The following is a 23754-nucleotide window of genomic DNA, read 5'->3' as shown; positions in this document are numbered from 1 at the left end:
CGCCCCTGGGCCTTGATCCCGCCCCAGGCAACTGCCAGTGCCCGCCACTCATAGATGACAGACAACGTATACATCGTTGTATAAATCGTCTTTAATTGAGAAAGCATGAAGTGGAGACCCTGTCTCCTGGGAGCGGAGCCAGGAGACGGGTCGAGCCTGAGCGGGGTCTGTGTGGGTGAGGGGAATATGTGCCCCTCTTGCAAGGAGCCAGAAGTAGAAAGAGCCTGAGGAAAAGTGACCAGCCTCTGAGCCGCAGCCCCTCCCTTTAGGGGCCTCTCCTTCTACCCTGCCCGGGTCTGAGGCTACGGTGGAGCGTCCCTCCTAGTCACTGGTGGGTTCCTGATCTTTTTTTTCAGGCCTGCCCCAAGCTCTCCAGGCTTTTTGGGAAAATCTAGTCAGGCCCTTTTTGGGTACCTAAAACTTAGCTGAGGTTATAAGCTGTACCTTAAGCGAGTTCTATCCAGTTAGAAGCTCTGGGGGTAATGAGGTCTAGAGCCCCAAGAGGCCCTCGCCCTCCTTGGCCGGATTTATAGAGGAGTGGGCTGGAACTTACTGCTGAATTGGGGTCTCTGCACTGGGTGATCAAGGCTGTGTCCCTCCTCTTACCCTTTTTATTCTAGACTCATTACCCTAAAGACCTCAGCTTTAAAGGGGACCTAGAAGGAATTCCTGCTGAGGTAGCTAAGTGTTCATGTCCCCCCCACCCCCAACCCAAGCACAGCCCAAACATGCCATGGTTTTCGTGCCCTGCCCATCCCAACTTCCCTACTAGAGCCAAGGACTCCTGCCCAAACTCCTTTGCCCTTCCTCAGCCCGTTTCCCCCGACAGGGCCTTAGCTGAATTGCAGGGGCTAGAAACTGCAGCTATAAATAAGGTTAGCATTCTATAGGAAGAATCAGATTTTTAGAAAACCTAGGAAAAACAAGGCGTGTTTCTTGATTCCCCAAAAAGCACGTTACTAGAGAAGGTAGGAGGGTGGGTCTAGAACTTTCTCTACAGGACCATTAATATGGCTAGTCAGCCTGGCTTCCATCCTGGAGGAAAGGGCTGAGTCCTGGTCTGTGTCCTAGAGCTGAGATTCAGGAGAAAGTATGGCCCCACACCGTGCTCTAGCAGTGGGTGTCTTTGGGATAAGAAAGTTAAAACTGTGGTGTTCTGAGATGGGTCCTAGTTCAGGTCAAGGCCAGCAGCTGGACAGGGCCCAAACCCAGCCTCTCTCTACTTGGAAACCAGGTGTCCCTCTGGGTCAAGGACAGAAGCCTGATGGAGTCAGAACCGAGCCTGCAGCATGCCAGCCTTCCAGCCCAGAGCCTGAGTGCAAAAAGGGCCCTGGCTAGGGTGCCTGATGTTCCAGAACCTGTCCCGAACAACGCAGAAGGTGGAGTAGGGAAAAAAGGAAACTAATCCTGAGCTCCAGTAGGCCTATAAATCTATAGCTCAGTGGCAAAGAAAAAGGCAGAGGGCTCCAGTAACTGGCTGAGCCCGGGGTGGGGAGTTTTATGTCCTGGTTCTGTCACTTTGGGAACCCCAGCGCCTTCTTGAGAAAAGGCTTTGGGGGGGCTGTGAGTGTGGAAGGAAAGAAGGGACCAGCCAGGACCATTTTCAGCCTCCCCCTCTCTGAACTCCCAGGTCCGAGGAGCGGGAAGCCTGGGGAATCCCAGCGAGCCCCTTGGCTTCCTTAGGATCGAGCACCTGGTGGGACCTGGGCTGCTCAGGGTATGAGTGTGGCGGCAGGGGTGAGGGCCGGGAGCAGGGCTGGGAGACAGGCTGTGGCCATGGCCGGCTCAGTGCCAGTGCGGGGAGCCTCCAGTCCACGGACTACATTTCAGGAGGCAGGGGGACTGGAAGGGGAGGTCTCAGGGACACTGTGGAGAGAAGGCTCCCGGTACATGGCCACTGTGAAGGGGAAAGAGAGGACCAGGAAGGAGAATTAGGCACAGAGAGACCTGGGAAGGATCAGAGCTCTGAAAGGGCTCCCATCCCCTACGGCCATCCTCTAGGAACCCCAACCCACAGGAGGAGGGCTCCCCAAACTCGCAGAGGCCAGAGCCTTCCTGGTTCGACCCATCACAACAGGTGTTTGGTTGAACACTTGTGGCACCTGAGCTGTGTGTCACTCAGTGTCCACATCAAGGCCAGCACCCTCCCACCCACGTGGCCCACCTTTTCTTGAGCCTACACTCACCTTCCAGGAGCTTGGGCACAAAGTGGGCCGCTGCCTTGGTCTTCTTGACTCGATTTCCCTTCATGACTCGGCCCTCTTTGTCCAGGCCCAGGTACCAGGCCCGGCCAGAGCGGCGCTGGCGGTAGAGAGCAGAGGCGTACAGGACGTAGTAATTCTCGAAGACACATTCTTTAAAGCGACATTCGGCTGTGAAATGCGGCTAAGGAGACAAAGAGCCAGAAAGGCACATACAGACAGAGACATGAAAAGACTTCTCCATGGACAGAAGGAAGCCCCGAGAGGAACCAACCAGGTGGCGCCTGGGTGGCTCTGTCAGTTAAATGTCCCACTTCGGCTCAGGTCACCATCTCACGGCTTGTGGGTTCGAGCCCCACTTGGGGCTCTGTGCTGACAGCTCGGAGCCTGGAGCCTGCTTCCGATTCTGTGCCTCCCTCTCTCTCTGCCCCTCCCTTGCTCATGCTCTGTCTCGCTCTCTCTCAAAAATAAGCAAACATTAAAAAGGGGGCAACTCCATGCAGAAACTAGGAGTAAGAGAGAAGCCAGGGAGCTTCCGTGGGCCCCTGAGGGTTAGAAACTGGATTGGGGGGGGGGGCTGGAATAAAAAGATACCTTCTCTCCACTCTCCTTCCCTCATCTCTAGCCAGCCCCTCTCCGGGATGAGTCTGGCGAAGTAAGTAAGTAACCGTGAAATCGGGAGGAAGCAGGATGTGCAGCAGAGCCCCAAAAGGCTGGAAGAGTTGCCCGAAGAGCCTGGTGGTTCTTGGGGGGCTATGCGGGCAGCAGGGATCAGAGGGGCCCAAGAGGTGCTCTGCAGTGGCCAGTGATGACAGGACATCAGCGGGAGCTGCAGGGAGGGGGAGTCCTGAGCTGGGAAGGCCGTAGCTGGGGAGCCCTGGCAGGGGTGGGAGTCCCAGGCCACTCGGCCTCAGTGTCTCACCGAGCTGTAGAGCAGCCCCTCAGCGTTCATGGCCACATAGTGACCCAGCATGGCACTCTGGATGGTGACCACACGGAGCCCCACGGGGATCAGGTTGAAGTGGGCTAAGGGTGGAGAGAGGGGGCATCAGTGTCCCGGGGCCTCAGACCCCCATCTCACTCCCCTGCTTCCCTTTGTGGGGGGCGGTCAGAGAGCCAGACAGAGACCAACAGGACCTGAAGCAGGCACAGGATGGTCACCTCCGAGCCCAGCGTGCCCCCCTTCCACCCCGCAGCTGCCTTCCCCTCTCACTGAAAGAGCTGGTGTCCTCCGGGGTGCCCTGGATGCTCCCGTCAGGATTCGCCTGGAGGTAGAAACCCTGGCGGCAGAACAATTTGGTGACGATGCCTTTGAGCTGAGGCTCTGGAGAGAGAGACATTCATCTTTGAAAATGACATCTCTGTTCCCAGAAACATTCCTCCACTTGGCGGGATTAGAGAAAAGAGAGAAGGAAGTGTGGAGGGGAGGAAGAGGGTCCCAGGGCCCCAGCCCTCAGCCCCTCTGAGCAACCTCTCTACCACCTCTCTTCGAGTCGGGAGGAAGCTGGGGTGTGGGGCCTTTCTGCTTCCTCTAACCCCCAGCTTTCTGCTTAATTTATTGAAATTTATTTAAATGGCTTAATTCCTACCGTACAGCTCAACCACCAGTGGGGGAGGGGAGAAGAGGGAAAAAGGAAGAGGAGATCCAGCAAAAGGCAGAGCACAGAAGAAGCCAGGCTGGACTGCTAGGGGTGGAGTGGGGGCGGTGTGGTTGTGGCTGTCGGGGGCGGCCAGGTGACCACAGGGTAGGGGCGCCCCCTCGGGAGTGGGGGTGGGGCTGGGCCTGACGCTGACTCAGCACCTGCTGCTGCGGCTGCCGCTCGCTTGGCTCGCGGGCCTCGCCTTGGCCCAGTGCCGGCCTGTCTGACACTGACCCATCTGTCTGTCTGTCTGTCTGTCAGTCTGCTGGCTCGCAGGGGCCTAGCCCTCCCCGAGGCTCAGCCTCTCCCTTTCAGCCAGGTAACCCGCCTGAGGTGGGGGACATTCCGTACCAAAGCTAGGACTCGGGGGGAAGGGGGCCGGGGAGCTGGCGAGGCAGGCGGAGTCACGTGGGGGCCGGGTCCCACTCGGAGGGTGGGCTGCGGACCGTACCATGCGGAGGGCCGGCGGCAGGGGGAGGGGGGCACGAGGGGGTTCCCCCTGGGGGAGCTGGGAGCCAGCGGGAGCGGGGCCCCGAGGGCCTCCTGCCCGCTGTGCCTGGACGGGGACCATGCGCTCACCCAAACGACTCTCCTTCCCCCGTCGCTTGTGCTCGGTCCACTTCCCCGTACCCCCTTGTAGGTGGTATGACCCCCCCAGTCTCCGAGCGGGTCTCCAGCCCGGTAGTGGGTCTGAGCTGCTCGCCGCACAGGGTCTCCCGAGCGTATGGGAGCCCCTTTCGGAGTCGTGTAGGGGGTAATGGGGGGGGGGCGGCTCCCCTCTCGAAGCGCAGGTCACAGAGGAGGGCGCACAGAGGGGCGGGCTGGCGAGGTAGCTGCAAGGACACCCGGGGGAGAGCTGGGGAGATTGGCGCCGCGCCAGGCCGCCTCGGCCAGCAGGAGCGGAGCCAAGGCGTGGAGGAGCGGGAGAACCGGGGCGGGGGCGGGGCTGCCGGAGCCGCAGAAACCCTCGGGGTGACCCAGGCGTCCGGAACCCCCCTCCCCCGGCCCCTCCGCTCGGGATTGAAAGAATCGCGAGAGCCTGCACGTAGGCGGCGGACGGTGGGGGTGGGGACTCCTGTGTTGGGGGGTAGGGGTGAAGGGTGGGGGGCCGAGCCGGAGCTGCGAGGCTTCGGAGCGCCAGACCTAGCCCCTCAAGCCTTCCCCTTGCCCTCGACAGCACGGAGACCCGGGGTTATGGGCAAAGGAGAAGGGAAACTGAGGCACGATCTGGCCGGGGCTGTGTCGTCCTGGCCCAGCCCACCTCTCACTTTCGGGGAGCCCCCCTCAGTCGGGCCCCATCCTTCAGCATCTCTGGCCTCAACCTCCCAGGCCCGGAGACCCCCCTCCAGCCACTCACCAGGGCCGCGGTCCGGCCGCGAGGGCCGCCCCCCGCACAGTCGCACCTTGGACAGAAGGATGACGAGCTGCTTCTGGCAAAGGGACTTGGTGCCGCGGGGACACACGCGCCGCTGCGCCGACACGGGCCGGCTGCCCCCGGGCTCGCGGACCTCTCGCTTCTGCCGGATCAGGCTACTGGCCAGTGCCGCCATGGCGCCCCGGGAGGAGGCACCCCCAAACCGGCAGGCGCCCGCAGCCTGCTCACCGGGGCATGCTCTTGACGCTGGGGTCCCAACTCACCGCCCCACCCACTGGACCTGAGGATAAGCCCCAGGCCCTCCTGCCCCTCAGCCGCCAGCTCCCACCCTTGAGCCCCGTGCTAGCCCCACTGGACCCAGCGGTCTATGTATCTCTGCTGACCTCACCCTCGACTTTTGCCTCCTACTGAAAACTACCCCCTTCCCTGTTCTCCAGTGTCCCTCTTCCCTCTTCCCTTATCCCAAAGTCAAGACCCTCAACATTTCCAAGATGTGGTTCCAATACCCCCCGGGGCACCTTCCCACTCTATTTTGGGGACCCGGACTCTTGCCACATCCACTCTTGTAATCTAAAGGGTGTGGGTCCTTAGCTTTGACTCATCCCTACTGGGGCACTGCCAATGTCAGGTGTCTTTGCCACCTTCTAAGTGGGTCCCCCCACTTTTTTCCAGTGAAGTCCCCCCCAAACTATGTCTGGGAAAACCCAGGCTGTCTCCCGCTCAGCGATGAGGGGTTCCCAAACCCTGTCTCTGGACAATTCCTTTTTTTCACCAAGTCACCCTCATTTCTGGAGGTACATGGTTCCCAGCTGCTGAGTCCCCTTCCTCACCTTGCTACCCCCCACTCCTTTTGAAGTCACCTCCAAATGCACCGTTCCCAGCGGATACACCAGGTAGATGGTTGTCTGGAGGGCCTCTGTCACCTCGAAATAAGGAGCATCCGTTTTTTCCCCCCTGGTTGCCCCTTAATTTCCTCGGGGACAGCTGGTGCTTGTTTAGATCCCACGCCCTCCAATCCAACCAGCCCCCCGAGAGAAGAGCACCCACGTTACCACCAGTCCCCAAATGTGAACAGCCTACAAGTCCCGGCGCATCAAGCTTCCTGCGACAGGGCTTCCCGGGACAGCCGAGGGCACCCCCTCTTCCTTCCCCGACGCCCCTCAACCTGTCCTGTCTTGTTGATCCGGCGACGGGTGGCTCTGGCTCCGGTTCCAGGCTCCTCCCTCCCTCGCAAGCGGAGCCTCCCCCCAACGCCGGGCTGGACGCCCCGGACCCCTGGGAAGGAGGGAGGGTGTCTCCGCAGAGCGCTCTGGCCCGGCGAAGTCAGAGCACCGGGCCTGGCGGCTGGACCCAGCAGAGCGGCGGCGGCGGCGGCGGCGGCGGCGGCGGCAGCGGCAGCGGCAGAGGCAGTGGGGAGCTGAGGCGGCGGCGGTGGCGATAGCGGCTCCCCCTCCTCCGAGAGCCGGCCCGGGGGCGGGGCAGGGGGCGGAGACGCCAGGAACCAGGGGGGTGAAGCTGGGCTGGCGGAACCCCGGGGTTCCTCGGAGGCAGGGAGTGGGGACGGTCTCTGAGGCAGGCGGAGCCGAGGCAAGGCAGCACGTCTCGGGGTTCAGAGGAGGAGGGGCAAGGAGGTGACTCCACTGAACGGAACCCTGGATGGGAGGAGAGGTTGGGCTTAAAGATGGATGGAATGGCGGACGCTGGGAGAAAGGAGAAGGGGACCCTACTGCCCAGGATGGGAGGGCAGAACTGAAGGAGGAAAGGGGGGGAGGAACAGAGTGGATAGAGGTGGCGGTGAGGTCTAGCCTGGGGCCGAATCCGGCCTTTTATTAATCTCTGATTTTGTGTGAGCCAAACTGGTCAGTCCCTGGCCTCCGTGCCTTCTTTCAGCGTTTTGTCAGCAAATATACTCCCCCTTCCCTAGTGACTCCTAAGAGAAAAGACCTTAAGAATTGGGGGAGACGTTTGTCTAAGGATGCACCGGACGGGGAGGGGTGCTGGCCACAGATCGGGGTAGCAGAGAGGCCAGAAGTGGGACGACCACAGGTCAGGGCCAGGGACGGGGCAGGAGGATGGGGAACGACCCGCGAGGAGGCCTTCTAGACTGCGCTCTTCGGGCCCGGGACCCTCAGTCTCTCTCCCAGGCGAGGGGCCGGTGGCCCCCCACCACACCCCGCTGGCCGACATTAGCACTTTCCACGCCGGTAGGAGCAGAGTCTTCAATGGGCCCCGCCTCCCACGCCCGCTAAGCCGCCTCCCTTGCGCGCAGCCTTGGCCTCCTCCACCGCGTCTCGCAGGGCCCCGGCAGGGTCCCCGCGAAGCCTGGCCAACGCCCCGAGCAGCCCGGCGGCGCCATCCCCAGCACGGAGTTTTCGGCCGCTCAGAAAATAGTGGGGCAGCGTCCCGGCCTCGAGCACACGGCCCAGCTCATCCAGCAGCCCGAGGCAGCAGGCGCCCGCGTTCTCCGGCCGCGCGAGATAGAGCGCGGGCAGCCGCTCGCACGCCCAGTAGAGCAACGTCCGCAGGAGGTAGGGCGCCGCGGCCCGGGTCCCGGCCACCAGCGGGCGCAGCAGCGCCTGGGCCGCCGCGTGCGCCTGCAGCAGCGGAGCGGGTATGCGCGCCTTGAGCGCCAGCTCCTGGCGGGCGAAGCAGAGCTGCCAGCCGCAGGCGCCTGGATGCTCAGTGTGGCCGCCCGGCACCAGGTAGAAGGATGACGACTCGGAGGCCAGCGGGCCGGCCCACGAGTGGCTCCGAGCACCCTCGGGCCAGCCGGCCACGGACACCACGGGAATCAGGTCGAAGAGCAGGAGGTGGCGCGGGGGCTCCGGCGTAGCCAGCAGGACGGTAGTGAACCCTGCGTGGCGGGCTGCGTGGACCAAGCGTGGGGCACCCGGGACCGGGAATAGGGACTCGGCCACCGCGGCCAGTGAAGCAAAGAACCACGCAGCCACCTGGGCGGGGCATAGTGTGGGCCATGTCTCCCAACCCTCGGTCTGCTGAGGGCCTGAGCTGACCACGGCTTCTTTCGTGATGTCGCCATTCAGGTTTTCCAGTGGGGTGGAAGTGTCAAGATCGGTTATGCCTTGCCCGGGCGGCTCTTGCTCCAAAACGTTACAAGGTGATTTTTCCAAAGACACGTTTGGATCAGGCTCAGTGACAGAATCATGCGGCTGGTCCACGGAGCATGGCCGGCCCTTGAGACTTCCTTGGCTTTGGGTTCGGAGGACGGAATCACGTCCTCCTGGGACTGGAGGTCCTAGGCAATCCTGCCATGCCTCCCGGACCGAGGTTCCGCGTATGCGCTCTGGGAGGCACAGCCATGCACAACGGGATTCCACGTCCAGTTGCAGCTCCTGCCCGGTGCCGTCTAGCGAAAACACCGGCACTAGGAGTGTAAAGCCGGCGTCGTAATGAGGTCCCCGGACGTAGGGGCCTAAGGGTGCAGGTCCCAGATCCAGGGAGCCCTCGCGAATCCCACCACGAAGCAGCAGGAGCTCCGCTTGGGGAGGAAAGCGGGGGTCCCGGCGGTGAACCAGACCTACAAGGAAAGACAGGATCAGGAGACACGACCCAAAGCCCGGGGCGGGGCGGGACTGAAAGCTGCGAGTACCCGAAGGCAGGGAGAATTACTTACCTAGCAAAGAGAAAACAAAGTCCTTGGCCCGGAGGAGGTCTGGTCGCGGCTTGGGCGCGTCACTCCAGCTTTCCTGCACACCCAGCTCCTGGATCAGCTGGGTTAGTTCCTGCAGCTGCGCCCCAGAGCAAAAGTCGATGTCCGTGAGCGGCCGGGCGGGGGCTGGGGGCGGCGGGCCCCACCAGGGCGCACTGCCCCAGACCGCGGAAGCCATGTGGCTCGATCCTTTGGGGCTGGGGAAAAACACGGCCGGGAGGAAGCTTAGACGGGGCCGTTCCTTTGCTGCCAAAAAGCGCTCGCGTTCTTCTCGCTTCCCCAGGCCGAGTGAGAGAAAGAGAGCGAGCCCAAGCAGAGTTCGTCGATGGGTCTGCAGATGGAGGGCTCCAAATTTAGTCTTGAAAACGAGCCAATAAATGCCTCCTCTGTCGTTGCCGTTTTCTCACATGCAGGTCCCCGCCCCCATGGAGCCGCTCACCTGACTCAGCAGGTAAAAAGTAGCTATTAGGCCCCTCCTACGGGATGAAATAGCTAGTCTCCGCCGCCGCCCTTTGTCTACCTCCCCTTACCTATTTTTCGGAGGAGGCTTGGGGTGCGGCTTCGCTCTCAGGGACAACTGCAAGGGCTGGGAAGGGAATGGATGGACGGTTCAACAGGTGTCTTCTTCCTGTAGCCCCGAAGGCCACGCCCCCAGGCGCGACCACGCCCCCTTCTGGCGGCCGGCCGGGTGCTTCCGGGACGGCCCCGCCTCCAGCCAGAGTTCAGTCACTCTTCCCTCGGCTGAGATCTCGCGCTGTCCTGGGGGTTGTAGTTTGTCTTCCGAGCTACCAGGGCGTTGGGGCCACGCCCCCACCTCCTTTCCTGTTCCGCTGAAGTACTGCCTGATGGAAGTTGTAGTTTCTAAGGAGATGAATTGTTCCGTGACTTTCAAGCCCAGATCAGCCAACACGAAAACATCTCGTGGGGTTGGAACAGAGGATGGATCTGAATAGCAAATAATAGTGGGGGACATAACCCAGAGCCTGGGGAGAAATAGGGTCTCCACATCCCTTGTGTGAGTAGACCCTTGTGTGGTAGCTTAGACCTAGGAGGGTTGGTCCATGCAATCGTAACTGCATTTTATTTTTTTTAAGTTTACTTATTTTGAGAGAGAGAGCGCGCACAAGTGGGGGAGGAGCAGAGAGAGAGAGAGAGAGAGAGAGAACCCCAAGCAGATGCGGGGCTGGAACTCACAAACCACAAGATCATGACCTGATCGGATTCCTGCGGTTAACGAGCTGAACCACCCGGGTGCCCCCATAACTGCATTTAAGAGATGAGACTGCAGCCTAGGAAGGTGGCCCATGGTAGAGCTGAGCCAGAGAGGTGTCGCAAAGGAGCTCGAACCTGGGTGGGGAGGCATCTCTTTGGAATCAGGGGTACGCCAGAACACACAGATGGTGACCCAGAAATAAACATGTGGCTCAGGGGAGGGACATACCTATTAGTGATGCCCACCTCGGACACGAGTGAGAGAGCAGGGAAAACACTTCGGCACCTGCCAGCTCACGTATGTACATGGAAGAGTTATCAGGACCGAAAATCAAGTCCGGAGGAAAATCCTAGCTGGGCTAGGGCAGGGCAAGGGGAAATTATCAGGAGAAGGAAATTGCTTTGAGTTACCGTGGCTATCAGAGGCACAACTTAATTCTGGGATGAGACTAGGAGCTGGAATGAGAAGACAGAGCCACAGGAAACCAGGGACAGGCTCACAGATCAGACCGATCCATGGCTGGACCAGGATTTCTCCCGTGCCCTTCCGCCCCAGGGAGTAGGTCTGAAATGAGATAAGCCTGAGTCAATGCGGGAGAATGAAGCAGAGACACCGAGAAAAATTACAGTGGCTTGGAAGGAGGGGACTCTCAGAATCCAGAGCTCAATTTGGGGAGCCCAGAAATCAGGGGTTCCTAGTCACTGACAAAGAGAACCCTCCTCCCTCAGCCACCTTGAACCCCAAAACACAGCCCAGCACTGGGGAGGCAGGTTCCCACATATCCGGTGTGACCCACAAGACCAGATATAGGAAACTGAGGACCAGGCTCTTTCTCACAGTCTGGGGTGATCAGGCACAGGGCATCCCTACATTTTCCCTCTTCCCCAGGGGAGTGGGGGTGGCCTCTCCGTCACACTAAAAAACAGCTAAGTACTCTGGGTTCTGTGGGCACTCTGAAGATGGTGGGTTTGGGTGACCAGGGAAAGGAAAATTTCTCTAAACTCTAAATAAAGCACTGCCATCCAATAGGATTTTCTGTGACGCATGGCTATTGTGCCCTTGAAATGTAGATGCTGAGACTGAGCAACAGGAATTTTTTTTTTTTTTTAATGGAGCCAAGAAAGCCTTTATTGGGATCTGCGATTCCCAGGCGAGGTTCCGTGACTCCCGGGGTGGGGAGTCAGGGAAGTCGCCTTTTTTCATTTTTTTAAGGTAGGGACCTTGATGGGGCACCTGGGTGGCTCAGTCGGTTAAGCATCTGGCTTCGGCTCAGGTCATGATCTCACCGTTCGTGGGTTTGAGCCCCGCATCAGGTTCTGTGCTGACAGCTGGCTCAGAGCCTGGAGCCTCCTTCAGATTCTGTATCTCCCTCTCTCTCTGACCCTCCCCTGCCCATGCTGTGTATCTTTCTCTCTCTCTCTCTCAAAAATAAAATAAAAACATTAAAAAACTAAAATAAAGTAGGGAGCTTGAACTCATGACCCTGAGGTCAAGGGTTACACACTTTACCTACTGTGTCAGGCGCCCCTAAATTTTACTTAAGCTTAATTAATTACATTTTAATAGCCATATTTGGCTACTGGCTACTGTGTTGGACAACGCAGCCCTAGGGCCAGGGGATAATGGGTTTGCTACGTGGCGATGCAGGAACAGGGCAGGGCTAGAGCCAGGCTTATCAGACCCTGCGGTGGGCCAGCGTTGGGAATGGGGCCGGGTGGACGTCTCCCAGCAACCACAAGACACTTCTCTTGCCTCTTTATTCCTGATGCACCCTTGCCCCCTCTTGTTCCAGGGTTCTCACCACCTACGGATGACCCCGCTCCCTGATGGCCTCCGGTGAGTTGCTGGGTGCCTCTTGGCGAATGCGCCTGGGAGACAGAGCTTCACACTTGTCCCTGCCCAGCTGTCTTTGGCGGGCATCAAAGACCACATGCCCTACACGGGTGCCCGACCCAGGACAGTAGAGCTTCCAGTTGGTTTTGGGAGGCATAGACATCTGGCGATGGGTCTGGCAGGCTGGAGGGATGGTGTCCACAGGACGATACACCCAGTCTTGGCTGCCTGCCCGCCGGGACCATGGCTGCAGCTCGATTAGTACGGGGACCTCTGAGAAGGTGTGCAGGTCTCCGTAGATCACCTGGGGCTTGGGAGAGCAGGAGTTCTGAGCAAGTGGGACAGGAGTCCATGAGAGGTGCTGCTCTGGACCCTCCCTCCTCGGAGCCTCCTCGGGTACAAATGACTTTATCAAGGGCTGTGTTGACTTTGGGGTCTGAGGTAGGCCCAAGATCTGCACAGAGTCAAGATCTAGAACAAGGCTTGGGTTCTTGTGATGGTCGGGATTTGGGGTAAAGCATGACTCCTTGTGGAGGCCTGATTCCCCAGTAAGCCCTTGAGCCCTGGGGAGGCCATGGTCTTGGGTAAGGGCTGGGCCCTTGTGGGGGCCAGGATCTTGATGGATTCCTGGGTACTTGTGGAATTTAGGGTCTTGAGTGTATTCTGGGTTCTTGTGAGTGCCAACATTTTGTGTATGGCCACATCTCCTTTCGACTTCAATGGCTTGTGTAAGGCCTGGATTCTTATGGAGATCAGAATCTTGAGTAAGGCCTGGGCTTCTGTGGTCTCCTGAGTCTTGGGTAAGGCCCGAGCCCTTATGAAGGCCAGAGGTTTGGACCAAGTCTGGGCTCTTGTTGACCCCAGAGTCGTGGGCTAGGTATGGGCTCTTATGTGAGCAAGAATCTTGGGGAAGGCCAAGGCTCCTGGAGACTCCTGGCTCATTGACGTTTCCTGTACTCTTATGACCTCCAGAATCTGGAGGAGGGCCTGGGCTCTTATGGAGGCCAGTTGTTCGATAACAATCTTGACTTTTATAGAGTATAGCCTCTTGGTTTTGTTCTAGATTCCTGTACACTCCAGAGTTCTGCACAAAGCCTGAGCTCCTCTGAATGTCGGAAGTTTGGGGAAATGCTGTGTTTTTGTAGAGGCCAGGAGGTCGGGTGAGACATGGGCTCCTAAAGATACCTCCATCTTGAATAGGACCTGGGCTCCTTTGGGGGCCAGAATCTTGGGTAAGGACTAGATTCCTGGGAAGCCCAGAGCCTTGGGAAGGGCTTGGACTCTTGTAGAGATAAGGGTCTTGGGGAAGGCCTGGGGGCTTGTCCAGGCCTGGATCTTGAACAAGGCCAGGGTTCCTGGGAACTCGTGAGTCTTTTGAAGGGTCTGGAGTCCTTTGGAGGTCAGAGTTTTGGTTGAGGCCCAGATTCTCATGAAGTTCAGGGGCCTGGGGTTGGATTGGGGGTTGGAATGTCTTGGAGAGCTGGAGAGGGACGGGAAACTGGGAAGAGGGGGCAGACGGAGAAGACTTGGAGGTCAGGGGATTCTGGGAGTTGGAAGGTTGATGGAAGACAAAGGATTTGGGAAGCATAAGAGGCAGAGAAAGAGTGCCTGGTGGAGGAATAGCACTCAGCGGGCTCTTGCCACTGGTTGGAGAATGAACGCAAGTTTGTGAAGGTGTAGCATCCTTGGAGTAGACCATGAACTTGGGGAAGACTGGAGTCTGGGAGTCTGTGTGTTTCTTCTCAGAACTGCGAGGATGGAAGCTGCAATAAGGGAAGGTCTTGGACTGTAAGAACTTGTCTCTGGCGTCATTTGAGGCCTTCCATTCTCTGTCCCCGGACTGCAGGTAACTCAGTACGGATCCTGCAGAGGGCTTGGTGCTGTCCCCACTCTGCTGTTTTGGTGTTTGCTCCCCTGTGCCAGAGCTGCCAGGACCCTGCCCCTCTTGGGGCCTGGGGAGGGTGCCCAACTCCTTTCTGGAATACCCAGAGTTCTGAGGGGGGCACACACTGCATAAGTTCTGCTTTGCCCTGCGGGCATCGTAGACCATGTGGCCAGTGGAGGGGCCTTGGCTGAAGGCAGTCGGGGTGGTGGGAATAGGAGTGAAGATGGGGGGAGGTAAGGCGGCAGAGACAGAGATAGGAACAGGGACAGGAGCGGCAGTCAGGGTCATGACCAGAGCTGAGGTTGGGACAGACATTGAGACAGGGGCTGGGGTAGAAGTTGAGGGAGGTGCTGGGGCAGAGGCAAGAGCAGAGAGCGGGGTGCCAGGGGTGTGGGTATAGGTTACACGAGCACTGGCCAGAGTGAAGGCTGGAGCGTGGGCTATTACGTGCTCAGGGCCGTGACCCACGGGATGGGCTGGGGTGTGCCCGGGGCCCTGGGCCTCGGCAGGAGTGCGCTGGCTGTGCTCAGGGGTGAAGCCTGGGGAGTGTGGAGGGGCCTGGCCCGAGGCATGCTCAGGGGTGAATCCTGGGGAGTGGATCTGGGCCTGAGGGAGGTTGTGCTCTGGGGCATGAGGTGGGGAGTGGAGCTGAGTCTGGGGGGTCGTATGTTCAGGGATGTGGGCTGGGGGGGAGGTCTGGGCCTGGGTCTGGGTCTGGGTCTGGGGGGTCGTATGTTCAGGGATGTGGGCTAGGGCGGAGGTCTGGGCCTGGGTCTGGGCCTGGGGGGTCATATGTTCAGGGACGTGGGCTGGGGGGGAGGTCTGGGCCTGGGTCTGGGCCTGGGGGGTTGTATGTTCAGGGGTGAGGGCTGGGGAGTGGGTCTGGGTCTGGATCTGGGTCTGGATCTGGCCCTGGGAGGTGGTGTGCTCAGGGCTGTGGACTGGGGAGGAGGTCTGGGCTGGGGCCTGGGCCTGGGCAGAGTCATAGTCTGGGGGCTTAGTCTTGCTCTTGGGCAGATGGAGGGGAGCCATGTCCACCCTGCGGTTCCTGGGAAACTGGGAAGCTGTCTCGTGCCTGGAGAGGAAGGGCGCCCGGGCCTTTAAGGCTGTGACCTGAGGGGCCTCCCCAGCTGCCATCACCCCTTCCTTCCACAGTCCCCACGGAGCGTCCACAGGAGCCCGGGCGTGTCCACACTGAGGCGGCCTCCAGCAGCACCCAGAAGCCTTCTCGTCATTTGTGTCGGGTCCCCAGGCGTCGGGGTGGTCGGAGTGCCCCAGCAGCAAGCGACGATGACAGCGGGAAGCGACTCTTGGGCACAGGTTCTTGGGGTCCATGGAGCAGCGCACGCACATGGGATGGCTGCCCGCGCAGCTGGCCTGCTGGTCTGCAGGGAAGGCGGGAGGGGACAAGGCCTGGCTTCCTGAGGGCGCCGAGGAGGCCGAGGAGGCCGGCACGCCCACCTCCCCTTGAGGCCGTGCCGGGGCCCACTCACCTTTGGGGAAAAAGCGATGGAAAAGGATCCGCAAGGAGCTCTTCAAATGCTTCCAGAGCTGAGGGGCGCAGGGGAAGGGGGAGTCCGGAAGTGCAGTGAGCCCCAAAGCCAAGCCCCATCCCAGCTGCCCTCCCCCACCTCACCCCTGTAAGCCCCACACACACCCCCGCCCTTGGGGCTCCGGCCCCCGCCCTGACCAGAGTCACCACATTGATCCCCACGTTGAGCAAGATGAAGGTGCCCAGAATCAGGAGAATCAAGTCTCCGAGGTCCTGGCACTTCCTGGGATTGGTGCCGGAGCACAGAGGCTCCCCAGGGTGGGCTTGCTCACCCATGGCCGGGGGTCCCAGGACTGCCTGGGCCCCCTGGCCCCCACATACTCGCTAGGAGCCAGGTTCCTCTGTGGGGGAGGGGGAGAAGGACTGAGTCACAATGGGGCAGGTGGCCGGGGTCACAAATGAGGGAGGGGGATGAAGTGGAGGGCCAGGGATGATGTGCCCTGGTCACTAGGCTCTGGTGACCTGAGCCCGGACAGCCAGAAGGGCCCAGAAGCCAGCGCGCCTGCCCTGGGGCCCTGGCTGGGTCCCCGCACTGCCTGCTGCCTCCCTCCATCACGCACCCACATTCCATCTCCTTGGCCGCTCCTTGGCCTCAGAGCCCTGAGGCAGGCCTGGCTGGACCCCAGAGCCCTGGTGTCCTTCCTGCCCTTTGCCGGGCCATGGTCCTGGAGCTGCCCACACGTGGAGCCCACCGGTCTGGAATCTGACCTCCTGGTCTTCTGTGGGGCCGTGCCTCTGAGCCCACTTTGGGATCGGGGCGACAGAGACCCGGCGTGGGTGCTCACACACCAGTGGTCTGGAATCTGCAAGGTGTCCTCAGTGCATGGTGAGGGACCAGGGGGCCTGCTGGGGAGGTGGGGGCGGTGGCCACATCCAAGATGGGGACACTGGCTTCTCGTGTCAGGAAGCCAAAAGCAGGGCCCGGGGCTGGGAGGGGCGCGTCCAAACCACAGAACAGCGCAGTGTTTCCTGGACTTTGTCGCTCTTTATTGCTCTCTCCATCCCCCCCCACCCACCAGCCGCGTTGGCCGTTGGTCAGTGGACTTTCCCGTTCCGGATCCTGTGCAGGGAGGGCCGTGAGGCCAAGGTGGAGGTGGGAGGCAGGGAGCTGGCCCGCGCTCTGCTCTCCTGGACCTGCCGCTTCAGCTCCAGGCTGTCATACACCTGGTACCGGCCATAGCCCCCTGGGTTCCGGCTGAGCGGCATGAAGGTGGGCTGGGCTGCAGTCTGGACTTCGGGCTGGGCTGAGCTGGGAGCCGGAGCCTGTTGCTGGGAGGCCTCACCCAACACGGTGAGGGATGTGGTGGTCAGAGGGTGCCAGGTGGGCACCGGCTGGGTCCGTTTGGTTGTCCGGCGCCGAACCTCATGGGGGTCCCGGGAGCTGAAGCCCAAGTGCCCCGCGGACGGGTGGGGGCTGCGGTTGGGCTGGCTGCACGTGTGACCAGGGAGGCAACGCCGGTGGGCTTGCGGAGAGCCGTGCTCCTGGGCCTCAGGCCGGGAGCCCCCGGGCACCAGGGCCGAGGGCGGCTCGGAGCCCTCCAGACCGCGCCGCTGCTGGTCCCAGGAGTCATGGAGCATTTGGGCCCCCGAAGGGTAAGGGCTGTGCCCCACGGGGACCCAGGAGGGATCGGGAGGCAGCTGGCGGAGGGGCGGTGAAGATGGGGTCCGCCGCTCGGCCTCCAGATTGCCCCAGGTTCGGGACCGGGGCCTGTGAGATGGCAGCCTCAGCTTCGACTTGGCCTCCACGCGCTTGGGCACGCAGCGCAGCTCAGGGGACAGGTAGAGAGAGGGTGGTGGCAGACTGGCCAGGACCCCGCCCTGGCGGCCCCACAGGCCCAAGCTGGAGGGCGGGCCCACCGGCTGGTAGAGGCTTCCCCAGCCCCAGCGTAGGTACTTGGGGCGCGGGAAGGACAGGGCATCCTCCTCCAGGCTGGAGGCGAGGTTGTCCTCATTAAAGGAGGGCGCCGGTCCCAGCTGGGACACCTTGTGGCTGTGCCCGTGGCTACGGAAGACTGAGTGGTTGTGGGGGAAATGCCGACGGCTCTTCGGTCCCCACTGGTGGCTGCAGGGGGGACGGTGGTGGCCCGGGGGCCGGGGGCGGCGGTGGCAGCGGGGACGGCAGTGGGAAGAGCAGTGGCCGGGGGGCCAGGCCGTCTTCACTTCTACAGGGTCCAGGGTGCAGTGAATGTGGACATCTTGGGGCTTGCCCGGGGCGTCTTTGGGGGGACTTTCACAAGCCTGACAGCTTCCATCTGGGGGCGCAAGAGTCCGGGAGGACAGGGCGAGTGTCAGGAGACCTCGGGGCTGGGAACAGTGCGGCCTGGGTTTCTAGGGCGGTGATGGTGGCTGTAGGGGGCGGGGGACCCCCACCTCTCTTGCTGCCATACTCACTTTTCAGATTGATCCAATGTATCATCTTGTCTAAGGCGTTCTTGAGTCGGTGCCACATCTGGGGGTAAGGCGGGTGGGAGTGAAGACCTGGCCCCCAGGCCTCTCTGCCCCGGGGGAAGGGGTGACCCGCCGCCGAGCCGTCACTGACCACAGTTACCACGTTGATCCCAATGTTGACAAGAATGACGAGTCCCAGCAGCAGGAAGAGTAAGTCCTCGACACCCAGGAGGGCTTCCTGGCATTGAGTGTAAGACCCCAGGCTGTCATAGTAGAGCTGGTTTTCCATGGTGGGGGGGTCCTAGGGCCACCTGGGCCACCGGCCCACCCCCCCACCAGCCCCGACCACACTGTGCTCATGCCGGGACCTGGGGACACCTACCAGCTGGTGAGGGAGTTGGGTCACAATGAGGCACATTGCGGGGTGTCACAATCCGCGGGGCAGCTTTTAGTCACTTGGCTTGCCCTTCCTGTGGCCGTCTCTGATCCTGGCTGCCACCTGATAGGAGTCCAGTCCCCAGAGACCCCAGAGCTGCGTTTGTCTCTCTGTCTCCATAGGGCTTTGCTGAAGTCAACACCTGATTCTGGATTTGCAACTATGGTAGTAAGAAGGCCTTCAAGGGGGACAGCACCGCCCAGGAGGAGTCCCCTCCAGGGCTGCCGTTTAGGCGTTGTGGTCACCGGCCCTTTGACCCCTTCGCTTCAGAGCAAGACCGACTTCCTTCCACCTCGCTGGGGTCACTCCGCCAGGGACCGCCCCCAACCGCGGCCCTCCCCTTCCTAACCAAGTGCCCTCCCTCGGGCCCATCCCTCCGAGCTGAAACACCTTTGGCTGCCACCTGAAGGAAAGCCTCACAAAAGGCACAAGGCACAATATAGATGTGATTGTGGATGTGACAAAAGGAATCTTCTTTTAAACCAGGTTCAGCGCTGGGGGTCCGTGGGAGCGGGGCCCTGGGGACCTCTAGTCACTTGTTGTCTTGAGGAACAACTCAGCAGATATAAAAGCAACAGCCCATGGGTGTTTCCGGTCCAGCCTCCAAACACCTAGTAGGCCTGTGCTCCCTGAAGGAAAGCAGTTCACAGCGATCAGTGATGTCAGCTGACTGAGAACAAAACGAGACGCAGGTGATTCACCAAGGGCCTGGCCGTCCACCTTGCTGGACTCCGTCTGTTCGGCCTGGGTGCCCGTCCTCACAGGCTTCCCTTCCCTAAGCTGCGTGTGTGTGCACGTGCATGTGGGTGTGTGCCCGTGAGCCCAACTGTCTAGGACCTGGCTCTCCCTGCTGTCTGTGGATGGAATATTCTGACGAGTTCACACGGCAAGCCGAGGAAGGGGGGAGGTTCTGCTCAGCCGGGCGGACTCCATGGCAATGAAATGTCCCCGCGGGAGCAGTGCCCGGGGCCTCCGAGGCCTCAAGGTTGATCCTTGGCGTCTGTGTGACCGGGAAGAAGTCCCTTAGCCTCTCTGAGCCTCAGTCTGCTCCTCGTGACAGGCAGGCGCTAATCAGAGGAGCGAAATCACAGACAGCTGTGACCTTAGGATACGGCAGCCCCTTGAGAATGTCCCCAGATCGCATCCTCTGCTCTGAGCCTGCTCTGAGGTGCAAGGGCTTCAGGGTCCTGACCAGGAAACCGAGGCCCTGGATCTCTCGGCCAGCTGGCCTACCTCTGGCAGAAACCAGGCCGTTCGATGCTTAGGGCCATGGGGCTGGGGTCCCCCCTCTAAGTGCCAGTCTGCCTGAGGATCTGGGGTGGGATGTGGGGGGCCCGCTCTGGGCACAAAAGGAAATAGGGGAGTGGCAGCTGGGAACCTTGGAACGAAGAAAAGCCTGGGAAAGAGCTGAGGGCAGCCAAGAGGTCGAGAAGGGTCCTTTGGCTCTCCATTCCCTGTTGCCGGGGAGGCCACCCGGGCTTTGGGTGCTGTGTGGGCCCTGGCACCCCCCGCACCACCACAAACCACTGCCTCCTCTCTGCCTTTTATTTTTCTCCTGGTCACCTCTCCGGCAGAGAACGGTACACCCAGTCCTTGCCCGTCCCCTCGGCATTGCTGGGCTTGGACATCAGCGGGTAGCAGTGGGACAAGGCCTCCACCTCGCGGGTCAGCTCCCGGAGCCGCCGCCGCACCTCGCGGGCGTCATACAGCACGCGGCCCGAAGAGGGGCGCCGGGGGATGTCGGGGACGGTGGCTGGGCCCTGAGCGGGGGGCAGGGCCGGAGGGGCCGGGGCGGACGGCTCTTGCTCCGCCTGCGCCCTGGCCCCTGCGCCCGCCCCACAGTTGTCCTGCCTCGGGGCCTGAGGGCTCGGGGGCCAGGGGTTCACGGGGTACACGTAGGCCTCGAGGCCCAGCTCTGACCGCATCTCTCTTTTGAGGGGATTTCCTTCTCCGGTCTGCTGGAAGCGAATGGTGTGGGGAAGGGGCTGCACGGCCTCCCGGGCCCAGGGAGCCCAGAGCCCCGGGGTGGAGTGGAAGACTTCCCAGTCCTCGGGGTGACCCCAGTTGTAGGACCACACTGCTGGGTGCCAATGCGGGGGCTTCTCCTCATCATCGTCGGTGTCGGGGGCCCAGGCTACTGGGCAGTGGGCGCAGGGCCCTGAAGAGCCCCTGTGGCGGCGGCGGCGCATGGGCGGTGGGGTCACGGTCATTTTCACGGGGTCCATGGTGCATCGAAGGTGGACTGCAGGGGACTGTTTCGGAGGCTGGGTCTGCTTCTCAGGTGAGGATGACGTAGGAGCTTCTGCGGATTTAGGGGAGGCGAGAGGCTGCGGGGGACGCCGGCTCCTCCGGGGATGGAGAGGTAGGGCTTGGTGGGGGAGGCAGAGCCACGATGGGGCCCAAGAGGGGACAGCCAGAGGGGAAGGGGCCGGTCAGGGTCAGGGCTGGATACAGGCCTGGTGTCTGCCTCTCCTCTGCGCCCAGCCGCCCCCCTTACCTTTCTCATGAACAATAGGGAATGCTCGATGTAAGAAGTCACGGAGTCTATGCCAGAGCTAGGTGATGGAGGACACAGTGACCCCACACAGGCCCTGGCCGCCAGGCCATCCTCCCCCCCACCCCCACCCCACCCTCCTGCCGTCACCCTCCTGCCCAGCCCCGCCCTGACCAGCGTCACCATATTGATGGCAATGTTGATGCAGATGATGAGACCCAGGAGCAGCAGGATGGAGTTGCCCAGGTCCTGACAGCCGTTGTTCGAGCTGGCATGTGAGGCCCAGTCAGCCCGTGGGGGCTCAGCCATGGCCATGGGGGTCCCGTGGGCCACCGGGGCCCCTAGACCCCCAGCCCACTGTGCTCACTGTATCCACCCACCTGCCTGTCTGCCCCAGAAGCTCCTGGGGGTAAGCGGGTCACAATGATGCTGGCGGTCTCCCTCACAATGTGCCAAGGGGGAGAGTCTTGGGCCCATGGCTGACCCTCTGGCAGGGGCCCAGGCGTTGGCAAGGCCAGAGGCCAACCTTTCACCTTGTATTCCTGCCCTGCGTCCAGCCACCTGGCCCGGCCCACAGACCACCCCCCCCCACCGCCACCTGTCCACTGTCCCCACCAGCCTCTCCCCCACTCCTTCTCTATACTGGGCTCAGGCCTCAGCCCACACCCGGGCCTGAACGGAACCCCCAACAACCCCGCTGCCACGGCGACCTCACCCCAGCACCCTCTGCCCCTTTCTCTCGGCCCTCAGAGCCAAGCACTAAAACGGGCCGTGGGCTTGGACCCCCCGTGTCACACGTAGGAGGCTTCCCAGAGGCTTGCTTCCTCAGCCCCCGGCCCCCATCAGATCAGGCACAACCAACAGTTAAATTTTTATATTTACAATATTCTCTTCATCTTTTGCCAGGTTTAAAAATGTGTACAGAGCCGTGAAGGGTTGGGGCAGGGACCCAGGATCGTCAGAGGATCGTCAGGGGAGTGTCGTGGGGAGAGGGGCTGGGCATTGGAGTCCGTGGCTGAATCATGGGGTCCCCCAGGCCCCCTCCCTGCCCCAGCTTGGGGGGGGGCATCTGTCTACAGGGGTCAGGGCCCAGGTCCCTAGTGGTTAGAGGACTTGGCTGTTTGGAGAGGAGCTAGACCAGGCAAGGGAAGGGGTCAGGAAAGAACTAAGTCTCCATGGGGGGAGGTCAGAGAAGGGACAGTCAGGAGGCCAGGGGTTCTGGACCTGGGTGTGGAAGACGGCACCCCACTCCCTACTCAAATTTAGCACAAACCACAAAATGCCAGCAGCCGTCCGCTGGTGTCCCCTAAAACTCTTCCTGATGAAGACGATCTCCCCAGAGCCCCGAGCCCTCTGTCCTCGGCCTTGGGCGCCTCCTCTCCGGGCAGTCACCTCACACATGTCCTTTCGCCCCCCCCCGCCCCCGCCGCTCTCTGCCCAAGCCCCGTCCCCCACGGCCCCTCCATCTGCTCCTCAGCGCAGCTGACCTCATTCTCTCCCCAACCCGTCCCTGGAAGCTGCGCCTCCCTGCTCTCCCCCACGCTGCCCTCCAGGCTCCTTTCCTTCAGCCCTGGCCTGGCTGCGGGAAGGGGGGCCAGGTCGGAGGAGGGGAGGGGGGCGGAGGGGAGAGGGTGGGCTGACACCGAGATGGGACAGAGGGACAGGACACTGAGGCACAGGGCGGGAACGAGACACAGTGAAGAGTGGAGACACAGACCAAGAACCCTTGTAGCTGCCGCTTCCCTTCCCCCCTCCCCCCCACCCCGTCTCCACATTTACCTGCCCTGGCCCAGGACTGGGGCATCCTTGGCACATTTTGAAGGTCTTGCCCCCTCCCCCTCAAACCCACCTACCCAGTGTGGCACGGGTGAGCAGTGGTGTGAGGACTGAGGGAAAGGCTGTCCTCAGACCCCAGCGAGGGCTTTGGTCAAACATGCATGGCCTCTGTGGGCGGCACACCAGGCCCCCCAGCTTGGCATCTCTTGGGGAGAGAGGGGCAGAGCTCTGTCCCCAGGAGCTGTACATCCCTCCCCCGTGCCAGCTTCTGCCTGTCAGGAGTCTGTTCCCACCTGCTGGGTGGGGAGGAGCTGGGTGCTAGGCCTTAAGGCCTGGGGGGGCGGGGTGCCAGGAAGCGCTGGTGTGCGAGGGGCCGTCTGCATGGGAAAACACACATCCACATGCAAGAACACGTTTCTACCCGGAGAAATGTGTCCCGGACCCGTGGGAAAACAGGTTCCCGGAAAACACGGGGCTGCACGCATCTCCTCCCCTCCCCTGGCAGGGAATCCGAGCCTGGCATCTGCAGAAGGCCAGGCCCACCCAGAGGATGGGCCTCATCAGACATAGGCCATGGCGGAGGGGGGTGGGGTAAACATGCTTCGTGGGGCAGGGGGTCCTGGGGCAGGGAGCCAGGGTGGGGGGTGGGGACTGTGATTTCCTCGCTGCTTCCCAGGCGCCACCCTCTGCTGCTGTGTCCATCCGGTGGCCAAGGGTCACGGTCAGTGAACACACCACTTCCAGGGTCTCCATTGGCGGGGAGAAGGGGAAGAGGTGGGAGAAGGCATGAGGGAACAGGATTCTGGGGTACAAATCCCCGCAGAAATTCTTAGAGGGGGCCAACATGTGTCCAGGGCGGCGAAAAAAAAACCTCACCCTGCACATGGCAAAACGCACCCCCTCGTGAGAAAGCACACCTCCGCGTGGGAAAACACTTCCACGTTTCCGCACACCTAAGACTGGTGTCCCAATGGAGGGGACAAAACGCCCCCCAGTTGTTCCAAGGCCCAGGTCCAGAGAAGAGGGCGGGCCTCTCGGCATCCTGCAGAGAGGAAACCGGAGTCCACCTCCTGCTCCTCGCGCGGGGCGGCCCGCACAGGAAAAGCCCGTCGCCGAGACGTCCTCCCAGCCTCCTGAGCGACGCTGCCCGCCGGCGGGGGGTGGGGCTGGGGGTGCGGGGGCCGGCTGGGGAGGCGGAGGGCCTCCCCCCGCCGCCCCCTATACCCGAGTGGTGGAGTGGGGGTGCGGTAGCGTGTTGTTGTGGCTGGTAGCGGTGGGGGGCGGAGGGGGG

At 61.5% G+C, this 23754-nt stretch overlaps 6 protein-coding genes and 1 long non-coding RNA gene across 9 annotated transcripts in view; 1 reads left to right on the top strand and 6 right to left on the bottom strand.

Annotated features, from left to right (window-relative positions):
- Positions 1 to 71: 71 nt before the first annotated feature.
- On the bottom strand, positions 72 to 6472 carry FGF11 (fibroblast growth factor 11). Its single transcript, XM_029928519.1, has 5 exons — positions 5199 to 6472; positions 3415 to 3525; positions 3124 to 3227; positions 2187 to 2385; positions 72 to 1897 (listed from the first exon to the last, which is right to left on the bottom strand). Exons 1-5 carry the CDS (start codon positions 5389 to 5391, stop codon positions 1827 to 1829), a joined length of 678 nt encoding a protein of 225 aa, XP_029784379.1. The 5' UTR covers positions 5392 to 6472; the 3' UTR covers positions 72 to 1826.
- A 539-nt stretch (positions 6473 to 7011) lies between these two features.
- Positions 7012 to 9697, bottom strand: TMEM102 (transmembrane protein 102). 2 transcript variants are annotated; one of them, XM_029928470.1, is made up of 3 exons: positions 9417 to 9697; positions 8851 to 9083; positions 7012 to 8754 (listed from the first exon to the last, which is right to left on the bottom strand). In XM_029928470.1, exons 2-3 carry the CDS (start codon positions 9062 to 9064, stop codon positions 7436 to 7438), a joined length of 1533 nt encoding a protein of 510 aa, XP_029784330.1. In that variant the 5' UTR covers positions 9065 to 9083; positions 9417 to 9697; the 3' UTR covers positions 7012 to 7435. The 2 variants fall into 2 exon arrangements, with proteins under 2 accessions (XP_029784330.1, XP_029784329.1); XM_029928469.1 differs by having other exon boundaries at positions 8851 to 9325; positions 9417 to 9696.
- Positions 9698 to 11839: 2142 nt separating this feature from the next.
- On the bottom strand, positions 11840 to 15713 carry SPEM3 (SPEM family member 3). The gene is made up of 3 exons (XM_029928438.1): positions 15508 to 15713; positions 15311 to 15368; positions 11840 to 15202 (listed from the first exon to the last, which is right to left on the bottom strand). Exons 1-3 carry the CDS (start codon positions 15643 to 15645, stop codon positions 11904 to 11906), a joined length of 3495 nt encoding a protein of 1164 aa, XP_029784298.1. The 5' UTR covers positions 15646 to 15713; the 3' UTR covers positions 11840 to 11903.
- A 47-nt stretch (positions 15714 to 15760) lies between these two features.
- LOC115282483 lies at positions 15761 to 18654 on the top strand. Its single transcript, XR_003904645.1, has 2 exons — positions 15761 to 16195; positions 18316 to 18654. It is a non-coding gene; the product is annotated as an uncharacterized LOC115282483 (long non-coding RNA).
- SPEM2 (SPEM family member 2) lies at positions 16335 to 18120 on the bottom strand. Its single transcript, XM_029928478.1, has 3 exons — positions 17909 to 18120; positions 17761 to 17818; positions 16335 to 17621 (listed from the first exon to the last, which is right to left on the bottom strand). The coding sequence occupies exons 1-3, from the start codon at positions 18044 to 18046 to the stop codon at positions 16405 to 16407; spliced, it is 1413 nt and encodes a 470-aa protein (XP_029784338.1). The 5' UTR covers positions 18047 to 18120; the 3' UTR covers positions 16335 to 16404.
- A 1069-nt stretch (positions 18655 to 19723) lies between the features above and the next one.
- SPEM1 (spermatid maturation 1) lies at positions 19724 to 21216 on the bottom strand. Of its 2 annotated transcripts, none has more exons than XM_029928507.1 (3): positions 20871 to 21216; positions 20691 to 20748; positions 19724 to 20495 (listed from the first exon to the last, which is right to left on the bottom strand). In XM_029928507.1, the coding sequence occupies exons 1-3, from the start codon at positions 21000 to 21002 to the stop codon at positions 19753 to 19755; spliced, it is 933 nt and encodes a 310-aa protein (XP_029784367.1). In that variant the 5' UTR covers positions 21003 to 21216; the 3' UTR covers positions 19724 to 19752. The 2 variants fall into 2 exon arrangements, with proteins under 2 accessions (XP_029784367.1, XP_029784366.1); XM_029928506.1 differs by having other exon boundaries at positions 20862 to 21215.
- Positions 21217 to 23416: 2200 nt separating this feature from the next.
- The window catches only part of NLGN2 (neuroligin 2), a 9411-nt gene continuing 9073 nt past the window's right edge, over positions 23417 to 23754 (bottom strand). Inside the window, exon 8 of the mRNA XM_029928789.1 lies at positions 23417 to 23629. Coding sequence (XP_029784649.1) covers positions 23417 to 23629 — 213 coding nt within the window. The remainder of the gene's footprint in view (positions 23630 to 23754) is intronic.

The sequence above is a fragment of the Suricata suricatta genome, chromosome 17 (genome assembly GCF_006229205.1).
Source record: "Suricata suricatta isolate VVHF042 chromosome 17, meerkat_22Aug2017_6uvM2_HiC, whole genome shotgun sequence".
In the NCBI taxonomy this organism is placed as follows: domain Eukaryota; kingdom Metazoa; phylum Chordata; class Mammalia; order Carnivora; family Herpestidae; genus Suricata; species Suricata suricatta.
The sequence above is the reverse complement of the archived record's forward strand: the minus strand, read 5'-3'. Positions and strand labels throughout refer to the sequence as shown.

Coding starts and splice junctions, on each gene's coding strand:
- SPEM2 (XM_029928478.1), bottom strand. CDS start 18,046: ATGGAAAACCAGCTCTACTATGACAGCCTGGGGTCTTACACTCAATGC. Junction 17,819..17,908: donor GGATCAACGTGGTAACTGTG/GTCAGTGACGGC, acceptor CCTTACCCCCAG/ATGTGGCACCGACTCAAGAA. Junction 17,622..17,760: donor ACATTGGATCAATCTGAAAA/GTGAGTATGGCA, acceptor TTGCGCCCCCAG/ATGGAAGCTGTCAGGCTTGT.
- SPEM1 (XM_029928506.1), bottom strand. CDS start 21,002: ATGGCCATGGCTGAGCCCCCACGGGCTGACTGGGCCTCACATGCCAGC. Junction 20,749..20,861: donor CCATCAATATGGTGACGCTG/GTCAGGGCGGGG, acceptor TCCATCACCTAG/CTCTGGCATAGACTCCGTGA. Junction 20,496..20,690: donor CCCTATTGTTCATGAGAAAG/GTAAGGGGGGCG, acceptor CTAAATCCGCAG/AAGCTCCTACGTCATCCTCA.
- SPEM3 (XM_029928438.1), bottom strand. CDS start 15,645: ATGGGTGAGCAAGCCCACCCTGGGGAGCCTCTGTGCTCCGGCACCAAT. Junction 15,369..15,507: donor GGATCAATGTGGTGACTCTG/GTCAGGGCGGGG, acceptor TGCGCCCCTCAG/CTCTGGAAGCATTTGAAGAG. Junction 15,203..15,310: donor CCATCGCTTTTTCCCCAAAG/GTGAGTGGGCCC, acceptor CCTTCCCTGCAG/ACCAGCAGGCCAGCTGCGCG.
- FGF11 (XM_029928519.1), bottom strand. CDS start 5,391: ATGGCGGCACTGGCCAGTAGCCTGATCCGGCAGAAGCGAGAGGTCCGC. Junction 3,526..5,198: donor GCGGCCGGACCGCGGCCCTG/GTGAGTGGCTGG, acceptor CTCTCTCTCCAG/AGCCTCAGCTCAAAGGCATC. Junction 1,898..2,186: donor TGTGCCCAAGCTCCTGGAAG/GTGAGTGTAGGC, acceptor TCCCCTTCACAG/TGGCCATGTACCGGGAGCCT.
- TMEM102 (XM_029928470.1), bottom strand. CDS start 9,064: ATGGCTTCCGCGGTCTGGGGCAGTGCGCCCTGGTGGGGCCCGCCGCCC. Junction 8,755..8,850: donor CTTTGTTTTCTCTTTGCTAG/GTAAGTAATTCT, acceptor CTTTCCTTGTAG/GTCTGGTTCACCGCCGGGAC.